General features: G+C 35.9%; 2 protein-coding genes across 2 annotated transcripts in view; one reads left to right on the top strand and one right to left on the bottom strand.

Moving 5' to 3' along the window:
• LOC110836865 (uncharacterized) overlaps positions 1-20,909 on the top strand; it is a 153,054-nt gene that overhangs the window by 120,577 nt on the left and 11,568 nt on the right. Inside the window, exons 4-6 of the mRNA XM_022078533.2 lie at positions 16,577-16,765; positions 18,726-18,782; positions 19,889-20,076. Coding sequence (XP_021934225.1) covers positions 16,716-16,765; positions 18,726-18,782; positions 19,889-20,076 — 295 coding nt within the window. The 5' untranslated portion in view covers positions 16,577-16,715. The remainder of the gene's footprint in view (positions 1-16,576; positions 16,766-18,725; positions 18,783-19,888; positions 20,077-20,909) is intronic.
• On the bottom strand, positions 9,584-15,916 carry CAHbeta (carbonic anhydrase beta). Its single transcript, XM_022078538.2, has 5 exons — positions 15,579-15,916; positions 15,253-15,337; positions 14,584-14,723; positions 13,391-13,630; positions 9,584-12,430 (listed from the first exon to the last, which is right to left on the bottom strand). The coding sequence occupies exons 1-5, from the start codon at positions 15,669-15,671 to the stop codon at positions 12,221-12,223; spliced, it is 768 nt and encodes a 255-aa protein (XP_021934230.1). The 5' UTR covers positions 15,672-15,916; the 3' UTR covers positions 9,584-12,220.

A 20,909-nucleotide genomic window follows, 5' to 3' on the forward strand; every position in this document is an offset into this window, starting at 1 on the left:
ACAATATATCACCACATAAATCCTTCAACACGAGCTTGTGGTGCATGGAGCATTTAACTGTCACCCCTAGACTCTCGTTAATAAAGTGGACTAGCGTGTCTAATCTGCCACAGGTAAATATAGAGCCAGCGACGGACTACGTCGTCATTGTTATGACCGGGAAGCTGAACTAGAGCTAAGGGAGATGAATGGTCGGTGTACGTTTCCCTACACATTGCCGTCATATGTCGAAATGAACTAGACGGCAAACGAACTACAACAAATTCCACCTAATCTTGGTACGTCTATTAAAAATCATTACGATTTACGCGAAATACTGTTGAAGTAGACTACTATGCGATAACTAACACGAGAGCTGGTCAAGAACTTCGTACACCAGATAAATCCACGCCCTCATACACAGTTTTAAGACCAAGTTTAATATTATCCTTCCATCTACACCAGGATCTTCCAAGTGGGCTTTTGGCCTCAGATTTTCGTACTACAGTTTTGTCCGCTATGTGAAAATGCAAGAAAATACGCTCGGTTTATTCATTATTAGTTAGACTCTTCAACCCAAATGTGGTTAGAATGGAAAGCATTGCTTTGTATTGAAGCCGTGAGCGTGTACGGTAGCGGGTAGAAGGGAAACAGATGAAAACTACGTAATTCAAAGACAATACCGACATAGAGTCTGAGGAAGCGAGGTCCAAAGCACTGCCGCTGGGAAAGAATGTTTGTAGTATGGACAGATGTGCTTCCTCCCTCCCAGACCACTGATCTCGTTGCCTTTTACTTTTAAAAGAAGTGGAACTCACAGTGTTGTCCCGACTACTGACTTAACTTAAATATTTGCTTTCATTTTATGTTATCTTCGGTGTATGGTGGACATTTTAGATCAGAGATTAATCTGTACTGCTCGTCCAAGCAATAGCTCTGTCCGTTCCTGATTGCAGCGACTTCTGTTCGATAAACACGCTTTTCATAAGGGTAGTTGTATAACTAGTGTTGTATTGGGAGAATGGTTGTAAATAAACTAAAACTAACGACATTATATTTCATAGAACAAGTCAAGTATGTCTTTGGCGTAAATAAAGGCATACGACTTGAAGCTTTCACGGTGACTGAAAGGAATCAAGTGTATTTGGGCGATAAGGCGTGTCACTTACCAATTCCTGATTATGGAGGTAGGAACAGTCTCCGAAACGTTGAAAATGTTGGCATGGCTGACCGCCCGAGAAGACTTTGTCGGCGTAAATAAAGGTTTATTCATAATGACGTGATAGTAATAGTTTGTTAAAATGTTTAGGGGGAAAGTCCTTCATGTCATTTAAACGTATCAGGAAAGTGGTTTAAACTTGCAGAAACCTTGAAATATATCCCTGCCGGTAGTGGTTTGTACGTTTTGTAAGTCTTCTTCCAAGGGAATAGCAAAGTATATGACGAGGGCGTCTTGGTCGTTTGCTACCAGTTGACAAGTATAGCCCTGTCTCCACAAGCATCTGGGCTGGTGCTCAGGTTTTGAGACAGCCTGCAAAATGTAAGATAATACTGCCCCGAAGCACACAAGTTGCATATAGGTGTCTTGGAGACGAGGTTGCAAGCAGTCTCGGCCATCGACAATAAAACCAGTGTTTGGTCTCAGATGGTTGTGAGTGTATGTAGTTTCGATGCAAAACTTTTGATACTCGTTTAATTAAAACCTGAGTTACACCCAAGGCAGTCCTGGAGGGGCTATATAGAATATGGATAAAGAAAAAGAGAAACGTAGAGCCTTCTCGAACAACTCCATTGAGCAAAGTCCTTACTGAGAAGGCGATAGTCGCAAAACTGGTCAAGAAATATCCCACACATACTCGTACCTGGATTTTGATTAAGTTGAATCTATTCTATATTCTCACACTTAATGTTTTTTGAAAACATTTTAATAATACCCCTCTGTTTATGACTAGTTCTCTCACATAGTCTCTTCCTCCACTTCTTGTTTCCAACTAAATATTTGTAGGTATTCTCATTCTCCCATGCGTGTTATATGTCCCATCTTATTCTCTTTCAAGATATTCCTCTTCTGTTAGGCCTGTTTGTTCAATAGTACTAATACGAAGTCCCTCATTGTACAATTTTATCCACCCTTCTGTCACTTCCTCTCTCTTAGGTCAAAATATTTTCCTCAGCACCCAATTGAAGGTTCACTGAAAAAATAATGTTTTTGTGGGTCACCAGGTAAGGACATTTAGGATCGGTTCAGCCAAGTTTTGAGAATAGAGTTACTAATGAAGAGGCGAGTTGAATAAAAGTTTGACACTCACAGGAGGAAAAGGAGAAACATTTACCAAAATCCATAATTTACAACTTCACGGTTTGCTTGAGAGGACAAAAGATTTTGAGTCGCTTTTTCGTTTTCAGTTCCGAGCTGTTCCTATGGTTGTGTAGTTCTGAAGCAAATACTCGTACGCTTATTGACACGATTTCTGGCTAAATTATAATTAAAACACGTACAAAGACAAGTACACCGTGTAAAAGCGCTTGATATTTGAATGTTGTTGAGCTGCTTATTGTTAGAAGATGGTTGTCTTCTGGGTTGTTGCGGCGTGTAGACGTGTTACATGGGTACAAAAAGTGAGAACTTCGATTGTCAAAAATCTCTATGGAGGTGTTAGTAATTATGACGAAATTTAGAATGGAGATGAGACGTCAACGTTTCAGTAACCGAAGAAATTGAAACTGTGTCAATTACACCGAATAAGTTGCCGTTATCGATGGCTGAAAACACTAAAAACAAGGAGATTTAAACGAATGAATGGAGAAGTAACATTGGGAGATTTTAATTGTGGATCAAGCAGGTAACATAAAGAAAACTACAATGAACGAATAAGCTGCCAACTTTCTGGAGATTTTAATCTTTCGCTGGCCTAACAACAGTATAGACTCTTAAATATCTGTCAAGCGAATTGTATTACTTGACAAAGGACGACAACTCTTGAGTAAAATATTTTCGTCTTTACCCAATGGTTAAAGGCCCCGGTAGCCACTAGCTAAAGGAATAGTGAGACCGAGAGGTGGACAGATTGTAGGTCGACGTTAGATGGGAGTGAGTGTTGAACTTCACCATCAGGCCGCTCTAACTTCGTGGAAAGAGCCAGCTAATAGAAGTAATACTAGTAGCAGTAGTAGCAGCTATACGTGTGATAGAAATATCACTCTTATTTTCAGTATGATAAACACTGACAAACAGGGGAATCTAATAATTACAAAATTTGACAGTGGAGTATATTCATTAAATAAGCCAGTACTCTATTGTGTACGTTGTGAAGAGGGATTCTATTAATATATGAAAGGATTCACGCTGCGTGTATGTCCCAGAAACACACTCACAAACGTCTGCTTCTGCGGTCAGTGAGACCAGTCGCCGCGGAACTTCGGCCTGCTACAAGTAACAATGTGTGTTTTGTTCTTATGTGATCGATCTGAAATGATTTACAACTTTTTATGTTCGCAACAGGTAAAACATTGTTCGGTTTATTACGTTGTGGTGACACAGAGGACACTGGCGTTAGGAACCAATACGGATATTTCTTTCCTTACCTGAACATAAAAAATAAATTCGCTACGGCCATCTTGAAGTTTAGAAACATTTCCTGTTTAAGTCGTTGACCGATCTTCTAAGGTGTGGTTTGGGAAGAGTTTTTATCTTGTTGAATACAATTGTTGGCACTTTTACAACGCACAGGTAGATCCTGGAAAGCTAGAGTCATAAAAATACGTGCTTTGGGAGAATCCCTTGACATTTTTCTCGCTAAATTTACCTGAATTTTAAAATAAGCAAAACAACCTTTTTCACTGTAACAGACACGCACTTATTCACATATTCTTGCTTGAGCTCTTATTGAAGCTTCATAAAATTAAGGACAACTTCGATAATGCAATAACACAACTGTAAAGGTGCAATCCATACTGGAGAGTAGAAACGTGCGTTCTTTTCACCTTGGCATTCTAAATGCTCCTAGCTGTTCCGCATAATTCTGATGATGGCGTTAACGTCTTAATCACACACAAAATATAGCGCGGTGTAATAAAATTTGCATAGTTTACGCTAGTAGAATGACTGAAAACACATGAACGTAATTTCTGAACACATAATGTAGTGTTTTTGCCCTATTCTTTTAATTGTTGGTAACAGTACTGTCTAGTTCCAATCAGAGACTGTGTGTTTATAAATATAAATGTAGGACTTCAGATTTTCCTTCTGAGGTCAGAATGATCTAACCTGAGACAGTAGACGCCTAGGTGTGTCCAGAACAGCGAAGGAAATGCCAGTGTAATCGAGAACAAGCCCCGAGTGCAAAGCGGTTCTGGCCCTCCTGAGTCCTGGATGATCTAACCTTAGACAAACTGAAATATATGGGCGGATTCATAAGGTATTATTCTTTGTTTATGGCAGAGCGTGAAGAACACCTAAAAAAATTTACGAAATTGAGTTGGCCCCCAAATACACAGCCTTCAAATCCCCCCAACAGTTAAATTTAAACATGCGAACAGACAGATGGTCAGGTATGATCAGCCTTATATGCGTTCATTCACGTGTATCGTGTACACACATATTAACCTTAATGATATCTGCTGATACCTCTGAACATGTATGAATTAGTTTAAAATTTGTGTTTTATGAAACTCAGTATTATACAGTCATGAGAAATCATCTAGAATCCTAAACTTATTATACACATTCTCTTGAATTATGTTAGCATATACATGAACATTTAAAAATTCAACATTGGGTGTTTGATTGTAGTATGTTACTAAATATGCTCATGTTTATCGTATGAAATGCAAACCTTTTTAGAAATTAATTTCTGGGATGTTGCACTGTGTACGCTGAACGTCAGTAAACTTCTGCCAGACACTGCGCAACGTGCCAAAAGACAGTCGTCTTCATCTTCACCGCCTTGAAAACCTGTCTCATCTTCTTAGTACATATTCGTGAGTATTTAGTGGGGGGGGAAATTTCACACCAGCGAAAGCGCCCGTTCCTACGTTCTCGTAAGATAAACTTCACTGAAACAATAAATTTGCTTATTAATTATGACATGAATATATATATTCCATTGACCTATCTTCTACTTTCCGCCGTGGCGTAGCGTAATGTTTACTTTATGTATTAAGTGGTTGCCAAATTGCGAACCTCTGGACATGCATTGCTCTGTGCAATATGCAGTAAGAGTCCATTATGATCCGGGAATAAGGAGATAGAAGCGTAGAACAGAGAAAGCTGGACAGTAGTATTCGTATATGAGATACTTTTTTGAGCATTTAATTGTGATTTGAGCCATTTGTGAGCTTGTCCGATTGTTGTAACCAAAAATAAAGTCATTAGAACAAAATAAAATGCTCCATTCTCATACTTTTAAACCTATTTTTGGGTGTCAACGTGGGCTTTCTCAAGAAAATGCAACCGCGCACGTAGCTAACTCATTACCCTGATAATGGAAGCAGTGTGTACCTCAGTTTCTGTTAGACTATCAGTGACAGTCTTCTTCATGAAAAGTCTTATTCAGGATATCCGGTTGCCCTGGCGACACTCGAATCGGGGACCTCCCGAATGCGAAGGAATGCTAATCATCACACCCCAAATTCGTGTAGAACGATTTAGTGTATTCTTCTCAAGTTGTCAGGACTCAGTGTGTTAAATATTGAGTCTCTCAACAGACAGCTTTGTTATTTTTCTTGCTTTTTCCCGTATCGGTACGCTGACATAGTTTCATTGAATGTGCATGATTCTCTTACCGCTGCTGCCGTCGAGTTGGCGGGGGGCGGCGACCTTAAAGATTTTCTGCATGTAGTGTTAGTATTAGCAGGGTCATCGTGACGTCAGACATGCAATGAGAGGAGTCGCCCCGTCTCTGTTGCTGGAAGGTGGAAGTGTTTGTGCTACAGATTGTGTGTGTTGGAATCTGTGACAACTTGAGGGGGAGATGTGGGTCACACACGACCTTAAGCAGGTCACCACCACGTCATTCCGCCCAGTGGGAGGCGACACCGCTATAGTGCAAGCGTTGGTAACTTGACAGTAACGCAGATTTTCTGTGTACTTACTCCACATTATCTTTGTGACTGCAGTAATTGAGTTGTGTGGTTCAAACTGACAAGATTTTTAATATCATTGATGTTTGGTGGTAATACAGAAGAAGTGGTGGACCGCGACCTCGAGAAACGCGTTTCTTCATGCCTGTAGTTCCATTTCTAATTTTTATGGACAGATTACCTTATAATTAACTCGTATGCAGGTGTGAGAAGAAAGGCACTGTCCCGGGACTTGATAAAGGCATAGTCGTTTTGAAATCTGACAATGGTAAATATGCAGCGTTGCAACCTATTTTCCCTAAGTCTTTTCATGCACTTGTGTACAAACTGGATATAAATAAAGTAAAATGGTGATGTGTCTATCTGTCCGTCAATCAGTATATTCCAGTGGTCTACAACAACGGAGTGTTTTGTAAGAAAAACTGTAATTCAGACAATATCAATCAATTATTCGCTATGACAGAACATGCCATAACGCAGAGGTTCTGACGAGATATTTTTTGTGGCCGCTAATGCATTCACGAGCAATTCATTGTGGCCGCATTAAGAAAAATTTAACAAAATGAAGTGCGAAGCATATATGTTTAGACTTAGAAGGTAAAGCCAGAGAAAACAACATTTTTGTCATTGAAATTGTCTGGTGGCCGCGCTTGAGAACCACTGCCACAGAGAAAAACAACAAACGACACAAAGTGATATGATTAATAATGAATTCGGAATCGATATAGACTCCATCGATGTTCTGGTTCTCTAAATTCAATGTTGAGAGGACACTCGTACTCTGTTGTTGGTAGATTTCTGTACTAAATTTAAATGGTAGTAAATATGTTCACCTATTATGGATACAAAAAATGCAACTGCAACAAGTTTTCTTGGTTACAGTACTACCTGTACTATAATTGTGTTAGGACTAATAATATCCAAACAATGCTTGTCGGCCGGGCTGAATACTTTCATGGACCGCATTTTTCATAGGACCTAATCCCGCTATAGTGTAATATTTGCAACCACATACTTGTATTTACAAGACATTTTCATCAAGGCCAATGACATAAGCAAAATCACAAAGTCGAGGGTACTACTTTTGTTTCTCCTTCTTATTAAAATAATGAAAGCCAAGAATTTAATATTTCACCTCAACCAGCATAAATCTGGACTTTCTCGATGATTCCACACAACGGCAATAATAATGATTCCCCAGAATTCCCTGTCTATGGAATCAGAAATTCGCTGTCGTACCCACAAGAACGCGGTTCTTGTTCCTGTTCTGATCCAGATGAATGCATTCCACACCTCAGATGTTAGTTTTCTGAGGTCAATTTTATTATCGTACTTCTATCTACGCCTTGGTCTTCCAAATGCTCTCCCGTTCAGGTCTACGTGACAAGTAATACAATAGCAATAATAAGTACTAATGCCAGTTAATTAATGCTGATGTAAAAATTAGGATGTTATTTCATTCCCGTATTCTTCCTTCCTAACCATTAGCTCCCATCTTAATCACTCCAGTGTCTTCGTTTTTGTTTTTTATACCTTAATTTGGATTCGGGATTCTCTCTTTATTCATCCATAAAACATGTCCATACAGAACTACCAAATATCCTTCCTTGAATCTGAATTCCATATTTCGTGAATTGCCTGGACAAATGGCACACATAATTTATGTTCCATTCTGATGATAATTCCGCCATTTCTACGGGTTGAAGTAGAACAATGCCCTATAAAGTCATAACTATGCTCCCTTCATGCTTTGCATGGCTGGCACTCAGTAATGTACGGCATACGCATGCGCGCCTCCTTAAGCAGGCGCAGCACGCAGTATTGAATGCGCGAAATAGAGCATGCCGGGAGAGGCACGTGACTCAGTACTCCACCAATTACATTTCGGCGTTCCTCCAACAGAAAGAGAAAGCGACTATTAGAAGCAGGTCTGATTGTACTCTAATAATGAAACTCTTCCACACTAGAAGGAAAAGTCACATATAATACAAGAACATAAATACAACTGTTAATTACGCTGAGATAGAACTAAAACAATGATAACAGGCCTAAGGCCTAGGCCTAGTAATCAGTAAGCATGTTTACCAAATGATGACGCTAATCTGCTTCATAGAGTGAAATATTTATAATATACTGCAACAGAGAACAATAGGTATGATAACTTCAATACTGATTGGTTATTAGTTTTTTTTTTCATTCCCGTCCACCAAACCAAGAAGTTCTCAAAAACTGTTGCACCACTAATAAAAGTCATGCGTGCACACACACACATGTACACAGTTAGACTTTTACTTATGGTTTGTTTAAAGACTGTCAGATGCTCTGACTTTTATTAGCATGGAATGGAGTGACTGTGGCCTTGTCTCCTACAAACCATCTTAACTTTTATCTCCCATTTTATTATTCATTTTCAAAGTTTCCATTTTCAAGATAACTCCCACCAAAGTTCTGGAATGGATGCAATCACTATTCTGTAAATAAGTTAATGTGATATTTGTGCATAAGAAACAAAATAGCATCAGTCCATATTTGGCCACATGGAATTACAAACTACATAACTACAACCACATTGTTCTGCTAAATTTTTGTGGTGACAGGAATATAATATGTTTGTAATTACTTAATATTATTATGAAAATGTTCTTTTTTGATGTAAATACGTCTATACTGAAAGGTCATTCGGCAAAACAGCGTTAGGAAAATGTGTAAGATCCATACCAACAATGTGTAAATATGGACCGACAACAACGGTCAGCTTTTATATGAACTCCTGCGTGCATTGTTATGTTACCTAAGAAACTAATTGTTATGTCATCTGTTTATTCGGCATTGTTCTTTTTTCATTACTGCCGTCAACAATCCGCTTTCGTTATTGCGGAAAGATCTGAGCTGTGAATCGCTTGTAGAAGAAGTGAGTCGCAGAGTATAGATAATATTGTGCTGTTAAAAACGTTTTAGAATATCACAAGTACGTATCTTATATAAGAATTATTAAGAAATCTGTGATACTGCCCTCCATTCTCTCCATTTTAGTTTTGATTACATTGGTCATTGCGGGTGGACATCGTGGTCTCTTACAATTGAACAAAGTTTGAGGTAAGGGATTCCTATTTATTATTATTGTTCATTACGTTAAGCGCCCGCCTCTCGAAAACCGTAAGAGATGGATCTTGACATATTGCGTACGAAATATGTATTACCTCTTGAGCTTTCCATATCTGTTTTCAGATTTTACATATCACAAATGGTTTAGGTTCTACAAAAATTTATTTATACAAATAAAGGCGCATAGCACTTCACGCTACTGCTGCGTTTGTGTGTTGCGTCATACTATGTAGAGATAACAAGATGGATGACATTGAAGCTAAAAGAGTCCGTAATGCAGAATATGAGACAGTACAGAAAACGTAAAAAAACAGAAGTATTAAATAATGAACCTGAAGTTACCAAAAACTGATGCTGAACATATGAGGGAATATAGAAACCGCAAGAGGCAATTATTGCAAGTTATAAAGCTAATATATAAACTTCCTTTCATTGTATTTATTTCCTAAATATAATTTAAATACAAAGACGCATTTACGTCAGATTCTCCGGAACCGTGGTTCCACTGTCGATTTTTTAATATTACACATGTGTATGAGTATTCGTTTCCAAACCTGACCATTAGAAGATCATCATTGGTCTCTTGTCTACATTATAATGGAAATAGGGTTTCTAATGGTTCAAAACAAGTGATGTACGAAATATAGATGATGCATATAAACTATGACTTAAAACTGGCCTGTTTCTCATTTACACCTTCAAGTATACTTCCATCCTCCCTATCAGGAAACCTCTTTAAATTCTTTGATTATGCTGTCCAGTCTATATTTTAAAAAAATATCCATGTTGGAACATTCTACAATTGAATAACAAAGAGTTTCTTATTAAAAATATATATTAAAATTATCCGTCAATCACAATATAATATAATTAAAAGATTAAAATATCATTTTACGTTCCCTATCGAGTACTCGATTTACATGTGGAACATACACGACATGTTTCGGCTCTATATAGCCATCATCTGGTGTTATGTATATAAACTCTTCACTGGATTACTGATTTTTTACTGATTTTTTACTGATTTATTAATGATTTTTATTTTTCATTTTTCTTATGATGTTCTTGTCCTCCACATTGTTTCTTCATTCGCTATTTATTTTTCATTTTTCTTATGATGTTCTTGTCCACATTGTTTCCAGTGAAGAGTTTATATACATAACACCAGATGATGGCTATATAGAGCCGAAACATGTCGTGTATGTTCCACATGTAAATCGAGTACTCGATAGGGAACGTAAAATGATATTTTAATCTTTTAATTATATTATATTGTGATTGACGGATAATTTTAATATATATTTTTTATATTATAAATCACAATATGACGCATCTACAATATCTTAAAGAGTTTCTTACACAATATGCAAACTTTCAGTAGTAAGCAATTAATAATGTACAAGATTACTATTCTCTCTCAAGTAATACTCTTCTGTCTACTATATAACATCCTTTAAAATATACATTGTTTAGTTCAAACTAACAAAAACCGATTTTAATTCTTTTTAGCGCTATGTACAAAAATATATTTATAATAAAAATATATTTGTAATTTAATTGTATAACATCTCAGTACTTCTGGAAATATCATCCAGTTACTGAAATTACAAAATATCAATCTGTACTTATTACATCTCGTAAAAGAACCTAGCAAAAACTTTCTGCAAATAATCACATTTACTGGTAGATCGTCCAGTCCAAATGGTTCTCATACAAAGGTTCATCTTTCAGGCTAATTTCATTAAAAGCTTTACTTTTCACAGAACCCAATGGACAGGACTGTAAATTCCAAAACAAAAACAATTTGTGTAATCTTTATCCATTAAGACAGAACATACAAGAAGGAACACACTTTTTATTCTCTGTTACGTTAAGCAGTAAAGGTGTAAAGACCAAAATAAAAAAATGTAAAAAGATTCAAATACAAGTAGGAAATTGTAAATATGTATAAAAATATTCTGTCATCTCAATTCTTACAGTTTTCTGCTTCTTTTGTTGTGAAACATCACAAATCTAAAGAAATTTAAAAGTATGAAATGATATTGGTCTCAGTATCTAAAATTTATATCCATAATCAAAAACTGGAATTCTGATTCTCACTGATCCTTAATTTGGTATGCCCACACCAATTTCACATCAATGGCTGACAAAAATAATAAATCATCATAGCGTTAACAGATTTGAGGTAGACTTATTCTCCTATGTGAGAAAATGTACCCTTCTGAAGACAAGAGGTGCAAAATTGATGATGGATGATGATGATAAAAATGTACACTATCTACAAGAAAGCAGACGTACAAAAAAAAGTGGATCATAAAATAAGATTTGTTATGCCCCTATAAATACAGCACTGGCAAGTGAAAATATGTGACGTGAAAGGTACAAAAAGGCAAGAATGTCAATATCTACATTAATAATGGCTTTGAGCAGAAAACGGAAAGAATTCATGATGTAAGGTTGGCCCCCTCTTCTCCTTATCAATAGTTTGGTCCCATATAAAGATGGCTGTCTTCTGTCTTCCAGAAGACAGCCATCTTCAGCTTAAGAAATTACCAGTGTCACCTGTTTTACAAACGTCAGAAAATGTAAAAGCTTGAAATGGAGCTTGTCACATACACAATGGGTTTTTCCTGCAGCTCATTTTTAAAGGACTCCTCCTGATTTTTCTGTAACACTGATGGAAAAAGTCCAGATTCAGCGTTAATAGCCTCTGGAAAGTTTTACAATATTGTGAGGCAATATCAGATTTACAATTTAAGAATTAAGATATGCATGCATTACTATTATTCCTTATGTTACCATTCTTTAACCAAACTATTCAAATGAAGAGAAAGAAATTCTATAACTTCAAAATGTCTTCAATTATACTGTACTAACAACAAAAGTAGTTTATTCTGCTTCCTTTCATATTGCATTTAGAAGATAACCAAAATCGAATAAAGAATGGACTCACATTGCAGTTTTTAATTTAGGGGGGTGGGGTGGGGGGGTTTAGTGCATGGAATGGGGAAGTATTGGTCATTATTCAAATATTACTGAAGTTGTGATATCAAAATCATGAATAATATTTAAGAACTTCTTTTTCTAACATATTGAATGTAACTTCGTTGATATCAACAAATCGTTTGTTTTGTCTGCTGAAATAGTATATATCACCAGTGTAGATGTCAAACCACAGAGCATGTATATGAAGCTCATGTCTCTCGAGTCGTCTCTTGAGGAATCCGTAACTGGCAATGTTCTGGAGCTGCTGAAGACAGTTTACCTGGAAAACATAATTCCAACTTATTAAAATTAAATCCGTGGCATAACAGCCCTCTGAGAACCAAAGCCGACTAGATGGTTGCTGGCCTCATGTTCACATGCCTAAGCAGAGGTGAACGATCATCCAACCAGATATAGAGTGATGTGTGGTCAGCACAACGAATCCCCAGCCACTGCTGGTTTCCATGACTGGATTACGCTACCCATTGTAGCTCCCAAATTTCCTCACGATGCTGGGTTGGCACCGGTCCCATACACTGGTCGAAAGCTCATGAGAAAATTTCTTCTCCCCCGAGACCTGAACCAGCACGCATTCTGTATCGCCGGTCCGAAGCATGATGCCTCAGACCGCACGGCTACGGCACGGGACAATTCCAACTTATTACTTGCTCAAAATACAGACATAAAATAGTGAATGCATTCATATATGTACATCAGAATCTTTTATTTGCAGTACATGGCTAAACAGTTAATTTCTTTCATATGAAAATGCTTCTTTGTGAGGATTCATGAGAGGTTCTACTGTAGTTGATACAGTTTTCCTGTTTAATCTATAAAAATACAGCTAAATATTGCAACTATACATTAACCATAGTTTTATCTTTGGATATAAGGAGTTTTTCTACTACTAACAGTAAAGTTGTTTGGGTCGATGATACATGAAGACATTAAGCATTTATAAAAGTTAGATGGAAGGTATCATTACTAATAAAAGATGAGATAAATTTCAGCCTAGCAAATTAGTACTATGTACATTAGAAAATGTTCTCAAACAATTTGAGTACTTACCTATAATCATTCTTGTTCATCCTGTTGGACGACTGTTGTCATACCTTGACACGTGTAATTTATATTTTCCATAGACAAAACAACATGTTCCCCTTATACAATAAATATACTTACTTTCACATAAAAAGACCATAAGTTCTTTTAAATAAGCACATGTTTACTACAACTGTACCTGTGAAAGTTTATCTGTAACAGAAAACTTATCCTCAGGATCTATATAGGCTACAAATTTTCTCATTGGAGTCTCTGCTTGAAAGATGAGTGGTTTATGATAGCCTGAAACTTCAAGTTGCTGAAATTTTGTCAAGGAAGAATATGCGTGAGCACTCAGCCAGGCTCGTAAGGGTGAAATGCGACGGTTTTTCTGTGATGAGAACTCCTGACACTGCAAGGAATGGAGTAGATTCATAGCCTGGAATGAAGAGATAAAACAATATGTAAATACTTTACTAAGGAAAATGAAAACAGATTTATTCTGTATCATAAAAGACCTGTAGTCCTTATTATTTTAGCTTAACACATAATAAATTTACTTTAAGTCTGGTAGATTCATATCGTTGCCTCAGAAATGGTGAGTTCTGACTGTGGCTTTTCTTTCTGTCTTCTGGTGAAGGCATTAATTTAGTTTCATAAATATCTTTTTAATTATGATCTTCCTACCATCATCTAGTGATCAAACTTTCTGATTGTTTTGGTCATAGGTTATTGAATTATACTGTTTCAACTACAAAAGTTATTCAGTTTAGAATGAGATGACAGGGACATTTATGTGCAGTCAATTGGAAAGGACAAGGAAAGCGTAACACAAAAACTCAGGACACCCTCTGCTGTGTAAGGTTTGGACCAGGTATCTTCTAAATAAAAGTTGAATGCTTACCAGTTTACAGAAAAGTTCAAGGTTGGCTTGAACAGAATTGCCTCTTAGATGGAAGGACTACAACATTACCCTAATTCTTGGCTGTGGATACTGAGTTGTTTTTCTGTATGGAGATGATTTGGATTGTCTAAGATCTTAATTCAAATAGCAAAACTTTCTGTAACATGTCATTCACAAAGGCAATCAAGAGAAGCAGAATTAAAAATTAATAAAACTGAAATTTTGCTACATAAGAATTGTTTGCTATATAAAAATTAATTGGGGAACCAAACAAGAAAAATAAAAATGTAAATAAAATGACAGACATTGAAGTATTTTCCTTCTGTACTTATTACTCCTACCTGTTACTTTTGTACTATATGGGAAGTGTAACAAAAGAAGTAACTGGTATTTTATTACTAATGAAAGAGAGAACACTTATTGACAGGGCAACTTGCAAACCTTACGCGTATTGAAAGTATGTCATACTAGTCCTAAGTCTCATTTACCTTACAATCTGAGTGTCCACACACTATTATATGTCTGATATCATTTATAATACATCCTAGCTCTAATGCTGCTGGTTCATTTGTAGTTGCTTCATCTAGGAAATGCTGTGAATGAGGAATTAAATTGCCAGCATTACGAACTGTAACAGAAAATTATATTTTACGCATTCTCTGCATATTGCAATTCTTAACAGTGCTAACATGTAGTATATTGAAACATATGGTGCATTTATAGGTCAGAGGACTACACCTCTAGTGTTTTAATACCATTATACTACTCAGACTAGTAGATGTACTTATGACAATATGGATTTCACATACAGTGATTCACAATTATTATCATGAATGATATATTTGTTATTTTCTATTTTTCAAAAAGAAAATCTTTGCACTTTTCAAATATTAATCACCATACAAAGGTTCAGGACCGACATTTAATGTCAGTAATATTACTTCCACCTCACAAGCTTGCACCACTGTCATATTGGTACTGCTGATACAAGAAATTTAAAATACCAAGATGTGGAGACCTACATTGGAATAATGTTCACACTGACTTTCACAAAAATTGGCCAAACAGTCTGTAATATTAATGTTGTAGTTGAATCAGGAGACAAACATATACATGCAATTCACTAATAAGATACTGAAGAAGGAATAAATACTCACCAACAAACATATCACCAACATTAGTCTCTGTGAAACGAGTTGGAATCATTCTACTGTCCATACAAGTAAAGAACACAGCTTTTGGCTGGAACAAAATAGAATTTCATTAAGTTAAAAACAGGTTATTACACCTAACAAAACATTGTAAGAATATACTTATCTATTACAAAGGCTGATGTTTCCTAGTAATTTTTAAACAGAAAATTGCGCATGCGCAATTTCGTTGATTGAATTACTGCACATTTCTGTGCTACCCCGGTGTTTGTACACCATGCAGTGATATTTTTAGTGATTTTAACAGTTTCGAGTTAATGCTTAAAACATACCTCTGGTCGATTCCGTACTACTTCAAATTGTTCAACCATTTTTTTTCGATCCGTTTGTCGGTATTTCATGATACCACGTAATATTCTATCCATGTCTCTACTGTGGAGTCATCTGTCCAGTCCGTGTAGGTTAAGTGCATGGAATCAAGGGTCTTCAGTAATGGTGGTTACATTTGTCACCAAATAATGATAAGTGTATAAAGTAAGTGAAGAGGGAAGTATATGTGTCCCACGTGTTTAACTTTTAATCAGAAGTCAGGTTGTATAACTTCGCTAAATCGGCCTTAGAAGACCTTGAGAATGAATTTGCATACTTTGTTTTCTGTAAAAGACTTGATGGATCAGATAGGAGTATTATATAACGACCTGCAGTTTTGCCTCATTGATTGATGACGAATTATTGGTACTTTTATGGGAAATACGAGTTTATCATTCATCATTAAAACAGCAGTCATTAAGTCCAGCTCATAGTATGTGTAATAATCATGACGTTTACACTTATCATTCACGGAAGTGATGCCCCACTGAGTAAAGAAGCTATTGTAACAAGCTCTTCAAAGTTAATAGCTCATGTTTTTTCTCTTCGGGCGATCAGCCGCGTCAAATGATTAAAAGACGAAACCGACGTTTCATTGACCATATCTGTGTGTGATTGTTGTTGGTTTGCATTTTAAATGATACACATATTAAGACTGTCTTTGTGAATGTTTATTACTAAATTTCTTTCACTTCCAAGGCAAACTGATTAGATGAGTTTTGATTATTTCATATTAAATATTGGGACAAATGATAAGAAAGAAGACAACTATTTACTCTATTCTCACAATCTGTCACAGTCACTTACCAAAATGCAAATAAAGAAAAATGTTAAATTACAATTTTAAGTTTTTATAAGTGTGATATTTTGTGCACTAACTGCAACTGTATAACTGTGTTACCTTGTGCATCATTGCTTAGAATCTCAACTTTATAATGTAATACCTTATTTCTTATTTCAGGTGTGTGAAATTTCTCAGGTGGTATCAACCATGCCATTTGCATTCCATTTCCGTCGACTTATGTACATATTCTTGCTGGTGGGATGCATGTATATTACATTTCAAATTGTACGGCTCCAGCAGGGTAGTGGCTATTTTGATGATGTGGACAGATCATCCAGGCTGTAAGGAACAGGCACTACTTGCATTGTAATAAAATATGGGTTAAGGATATATCTAAATAAGAGAGGGAAAGCAAGAACTGTTTACTACTATTTAATTTAGAAAAGCAGTGGAAGAATGTGTTGGTGGAATTTATAACTGAGAGCTAGAAAGTGTCTTTCAGTGGTGGACCATATTTATTCTGTATCTATGATTCCTATAATATTTTATATAATATTCATTCTTTTGTATGGTGCTCTGTATTTCTGTAGTCTGATTGGTAGGCTGGCCAACCATTTTTGTGAAAGTGAGGGCTGTTACACCACGGATGTCTAATGTTGTTCCATTTCTTTAGCAAGCAATCACTATGCAGTGCCATGGCTGTAAATAGTAGAAAATTGATCAATGAGATATATATTCATGACTGTAATAATAATTATACAGGCAGCTACACCAGGGAATTACCTTTTTGCTGTGCACAAACACTGCATCAGTTGCTAAATTGGTCAGCTGTGATGTTGGTGACATTACAGAATGAAGTTTACTTACCTACATTATAGAAGATTCTGAAAATTTTCCCCAATGGCTCAGACATATTTTTTAAACATTTTGATCAGACTGTGACTTACCCACTAGCTCTTCTGTGAATGTATGAATACTTCTAGGTGAATGTTTTTTTATATATAAGTTATTCCTTGTAGCAGTTAGTTTGATAGACTTCAGTTTGTAAATATCCCCAGTCTGAAGATCCTGCATACAGAAATTTGATTAGATTAATGTATCATTCAGCTGCAGTGAGTAGGCATTTATTGTTTTGTAAGACAAGATTTGATAATGTTGTGTTGTTCCAGAATATTGTCTGATGCTGCCTTCAAGTTAGCTTTTTTCTTTGTTTTGCAGTGTTGTCACTATCAACATACATATACTAGCATTGCCACTACTTCCATACTAAATTGCATCCTTCTATCATCATTTGTTACTTTCCTAAAAGCAAGAATACAAGTAGACATTTAAATGGCTTTTGTAGAATGTATAAAAAAATGTGGATTGTAGGTTGAGAGTGCATTACGCAGCATCAGATCGGGTCATAGCAATATGAACTTGGACTGTGTAGAAATTTTTGAATATATAGTATGGGTCCAACCTTATTACCAACCACCTGTTTGTGGAGTAAGATGTTGGATGGCAGCAGGGTTCTGTTGCATAAAGTAGCTGCCAAAAGTGATGTCCTCCAAGATCCATACACATTTCACACAAATATAAGAAATTCTCTGACTCAAATTTAAGTTCTCCTTCCATGATTTCAAGAATAGCATTTCATATTTTGATCCATAAAGCTCCAAAGTGTATGGATTATTTCTATAAACTTTCTATTTTGAGTTTCACAATAAATAAAATTCACACATATTCAGGTCTGAGGAACGTTATGGCCACAGTCATTTGCTGATCATTCATTCATCAAGAACAGTCTGTATTGTATGCATTGAATGTTCTGTGCTGTGTGTGCTGGTGCATTGTCCAGCTGAAAGTACATATAACTAATTCTCAAGAAGAAATGCATTCATTTCTTCATCTCACCATGGTTGCATGCAGACACAAAGAATGTTCACATCTTCACAGAGGTGAATAATGTCCTTTTATCACAGCAGCAGTCTTGCAGCATAGTGTTTAAGGCATAACTCACAGCATACTTTCTGCTGACCAGTTAAGTGACTGCTTAAACAAAATTATGTACATGTTGTATGAACCACTGTGTATATGTCTGTACATTATCCACTATTAGTGATGTGTGTGTGTGGGAATAAACAGAACTCTCTCTGCAGTATATTATCAGTTTCTATGCATTTAAGTGCATAAATATGTTATCTGTTTTCTATGCCTCTACTGTCCCTCTTTGCTTTATTTTTTATACCTGTTTCTTTATAAAGTCTAATTCATTACCTACGTTATAATTGTTTTGTTAAATGACATAGATTAAATTGTTGATTTTTCATGATTCTGTTTATAGGAAGCAGATAAACTTGATGCTCCATTCATCATCAGCACAGACCTGGAGAAAACTCTCGTGAGTTCTGAAACATCCTAAGATTATCTTAATCCTTGGTAGAGATGAGGCTGTACAATTGCTAACACATTATGCAGATATATTGAAAACACCAAATAAAGAAATTTAGAAAATAAAACTTCTGGACATTTTTGTGTGGAAATTATTTATAGAGAGACCTTATGTAAAGTAATGCATTATCTCTTGGAGACCCAGGACTTCAGTGAGGTTTGAAAGCCTTTCACTATATGCATAGTTCATGTTTACACTGTGGAATTTTTAAATTCTGACGTGCTGTTCACAATTTTAATTCTATACATATATATATATTTAATACATCATTTAGATACCAACATTTATTATGGTATTTCTTAAATATTAACTGATTAGTGATGAATTGCTTCAAATGGATGTATTTGAGTACTTTATCATGCATTTTCCAAAGTTTTGGCATTCTTAGTGGAAGATAATGAAAGGCAGAACACTGAAGTGCTGAAAAGAGCTATGGGGTATGCATATCAGAGATGAGATCACTCCTAGGAATTTGTAAAAGTGGTATATCTGTTATACTGTTTATCATTGCAGGTTTCCAGCTTCAATTTTAAAAGGCATTACACTATTATTGTATGCAGTGCAGTAATTGTGGAAGGATTAAAATACATTCAGCTGTAGAAGAGGCCCATACAGATTGAATTTCCCTGCCCTTCTCAACCCCTTTTCCATACTCATCAGAGTTATACATGCATGAAAGGAAGGGAAACTTTTCTAAACAGTCCATATCTCTGATAACTTGATCTTGCTTACAGCTGTGTGAAAATTACGATCTTTCCTGTTACGATTTTACCCATTACTTCTGCCTCTGTGTATTGTGTGTCCATAAATGTATCAGTTACTCACAGAGCTGCATTATTTAATGAATCATTACATTGGTTCTGTTAAATTAATTGCATGCTGCAACCCATCTATTTTTTAAATATACCTTGTTAATGTTGACCAGTTTGAACTTCATGTATATGAATTAAGTTATATATCTTGAGGCAATATTTATATTTACTTTTGATTTTATTTCTTATATGCATCTTCTATTCTTTTACTTGATTAATCGCATTTTGGATTTTGGATTTCAGAGCCGGAGGCCAGGCATGTCGACACCCTCAATTGGAGGTGCACAGTCCAGAGATAATGAAGTTCATCAAGTCATCCCCACCAATAGATTGTGGAGATAACCTAGACTGGGTGAGAGTTAATGGGAGCACCGTTTTTATCACAGATGAAGCTCGGTCAAGGCTTGGCAACATTCAGTGTGCCTTCACAGGTCAGCTCAGATAGTGTGGCATATAGTACTCCGTCATTCATCCCCTCTGTCAAAAGTTCAGCCTAACATCCAGCATTTATTACTGCACTGAAATTATAGTAAAAGGCAAGATATGTTTAAAATTCTAACTGCCATGCGAAATTTGATTGTTATTGACACAAGAATTTTTGAAAATGATTATTTTTTTTGTACTGCTGGGGGCAGTTGAAAGTGTATGTCCATGTCTTATCACCAGAATGCAGGACAAGATCATGATATAAAGATAATAAGCTAATGAAGCATTTAAAAATATGGCAAAGTTAAAATATTTCAGAGCAACGATAATAAATCAAAATTTCATTTGTAAATAAATTAAGAGCAGATTTAATTCATTTATCACTTACTACTGTCTAGTGCATAGTCTTTGTCTTCCTTTATAGACATTTCATGTTAACTAAGATTCATTTTGTAGGCATGAAGTTTGTTAAAGTGGTTTGTTCTGAAGAGAAGTTGCATTTATTTTAAAGCATATAAATTTTGTTTTCTGAAAATAGATTTGCTTTGAATTGTGTGCATGCACGTGTGTGCATGCGTGCACATTTTTCTTTCTGTTTTTGTTATATTTTTACATCATATAAATTTATTTACAGCCAACATTAGTTCATATGTAACTAGTCAGGTGTTTGAAATAAGTTGTGTCACATTTTTCCAACATTTTACAAGCCTGATCTGCATGTAGGTTATGGAATAAAAAGTATGATACATGCACACACAAAGTTGTCTGCCTGGAAACAAAAATATAAGCATATAGCATGAGCATACAATTGTGTTTGTTGATGATATTTATAGTTATG

This window comes from Zootermopsis nevadensis, unplaced genomic scaffold (genome assembly GCF_977971745.1).
Source record: "Zootermopsis nevadensis isolate Lab colony 2312 unplaced genomic scaffold, Znev_1.0 Znev_ptg000013l, whole genome shotgun sequence".
In the NCBI taxonomy this organism is placed as follows: Eukaryota; Metazoa; Arthropoda; class Insecta; order Blattodea; family Termopsidae; genus Zootermopsis; species Zootermopsis nevadensis.

Bases quoted from the DNA above. Each gene is read 5' to 3' on its own strand.
- CAHbeta (XM_022078538.2), bottom strand. From the start codon at position 15,671: ATGGATAGAATATTACGTGGTATCATGAAATACCGACAAACGGATCGA. The intron at 15,338-15,578 runs GTATGTTTTAAG...ATTTTGTTCCAG, and splicing joins TAGTACGGAATCGACCAGAG to CCAAAAGCTGTGTTCTTTAC. The intron at 14,724-15,252 runs GTGAGTATTTAT...TTTCTGTTACAG, and splicing joins TGTTGGTGATATGTTTGTTG to TTCGTAATGCTGGCAATTTA.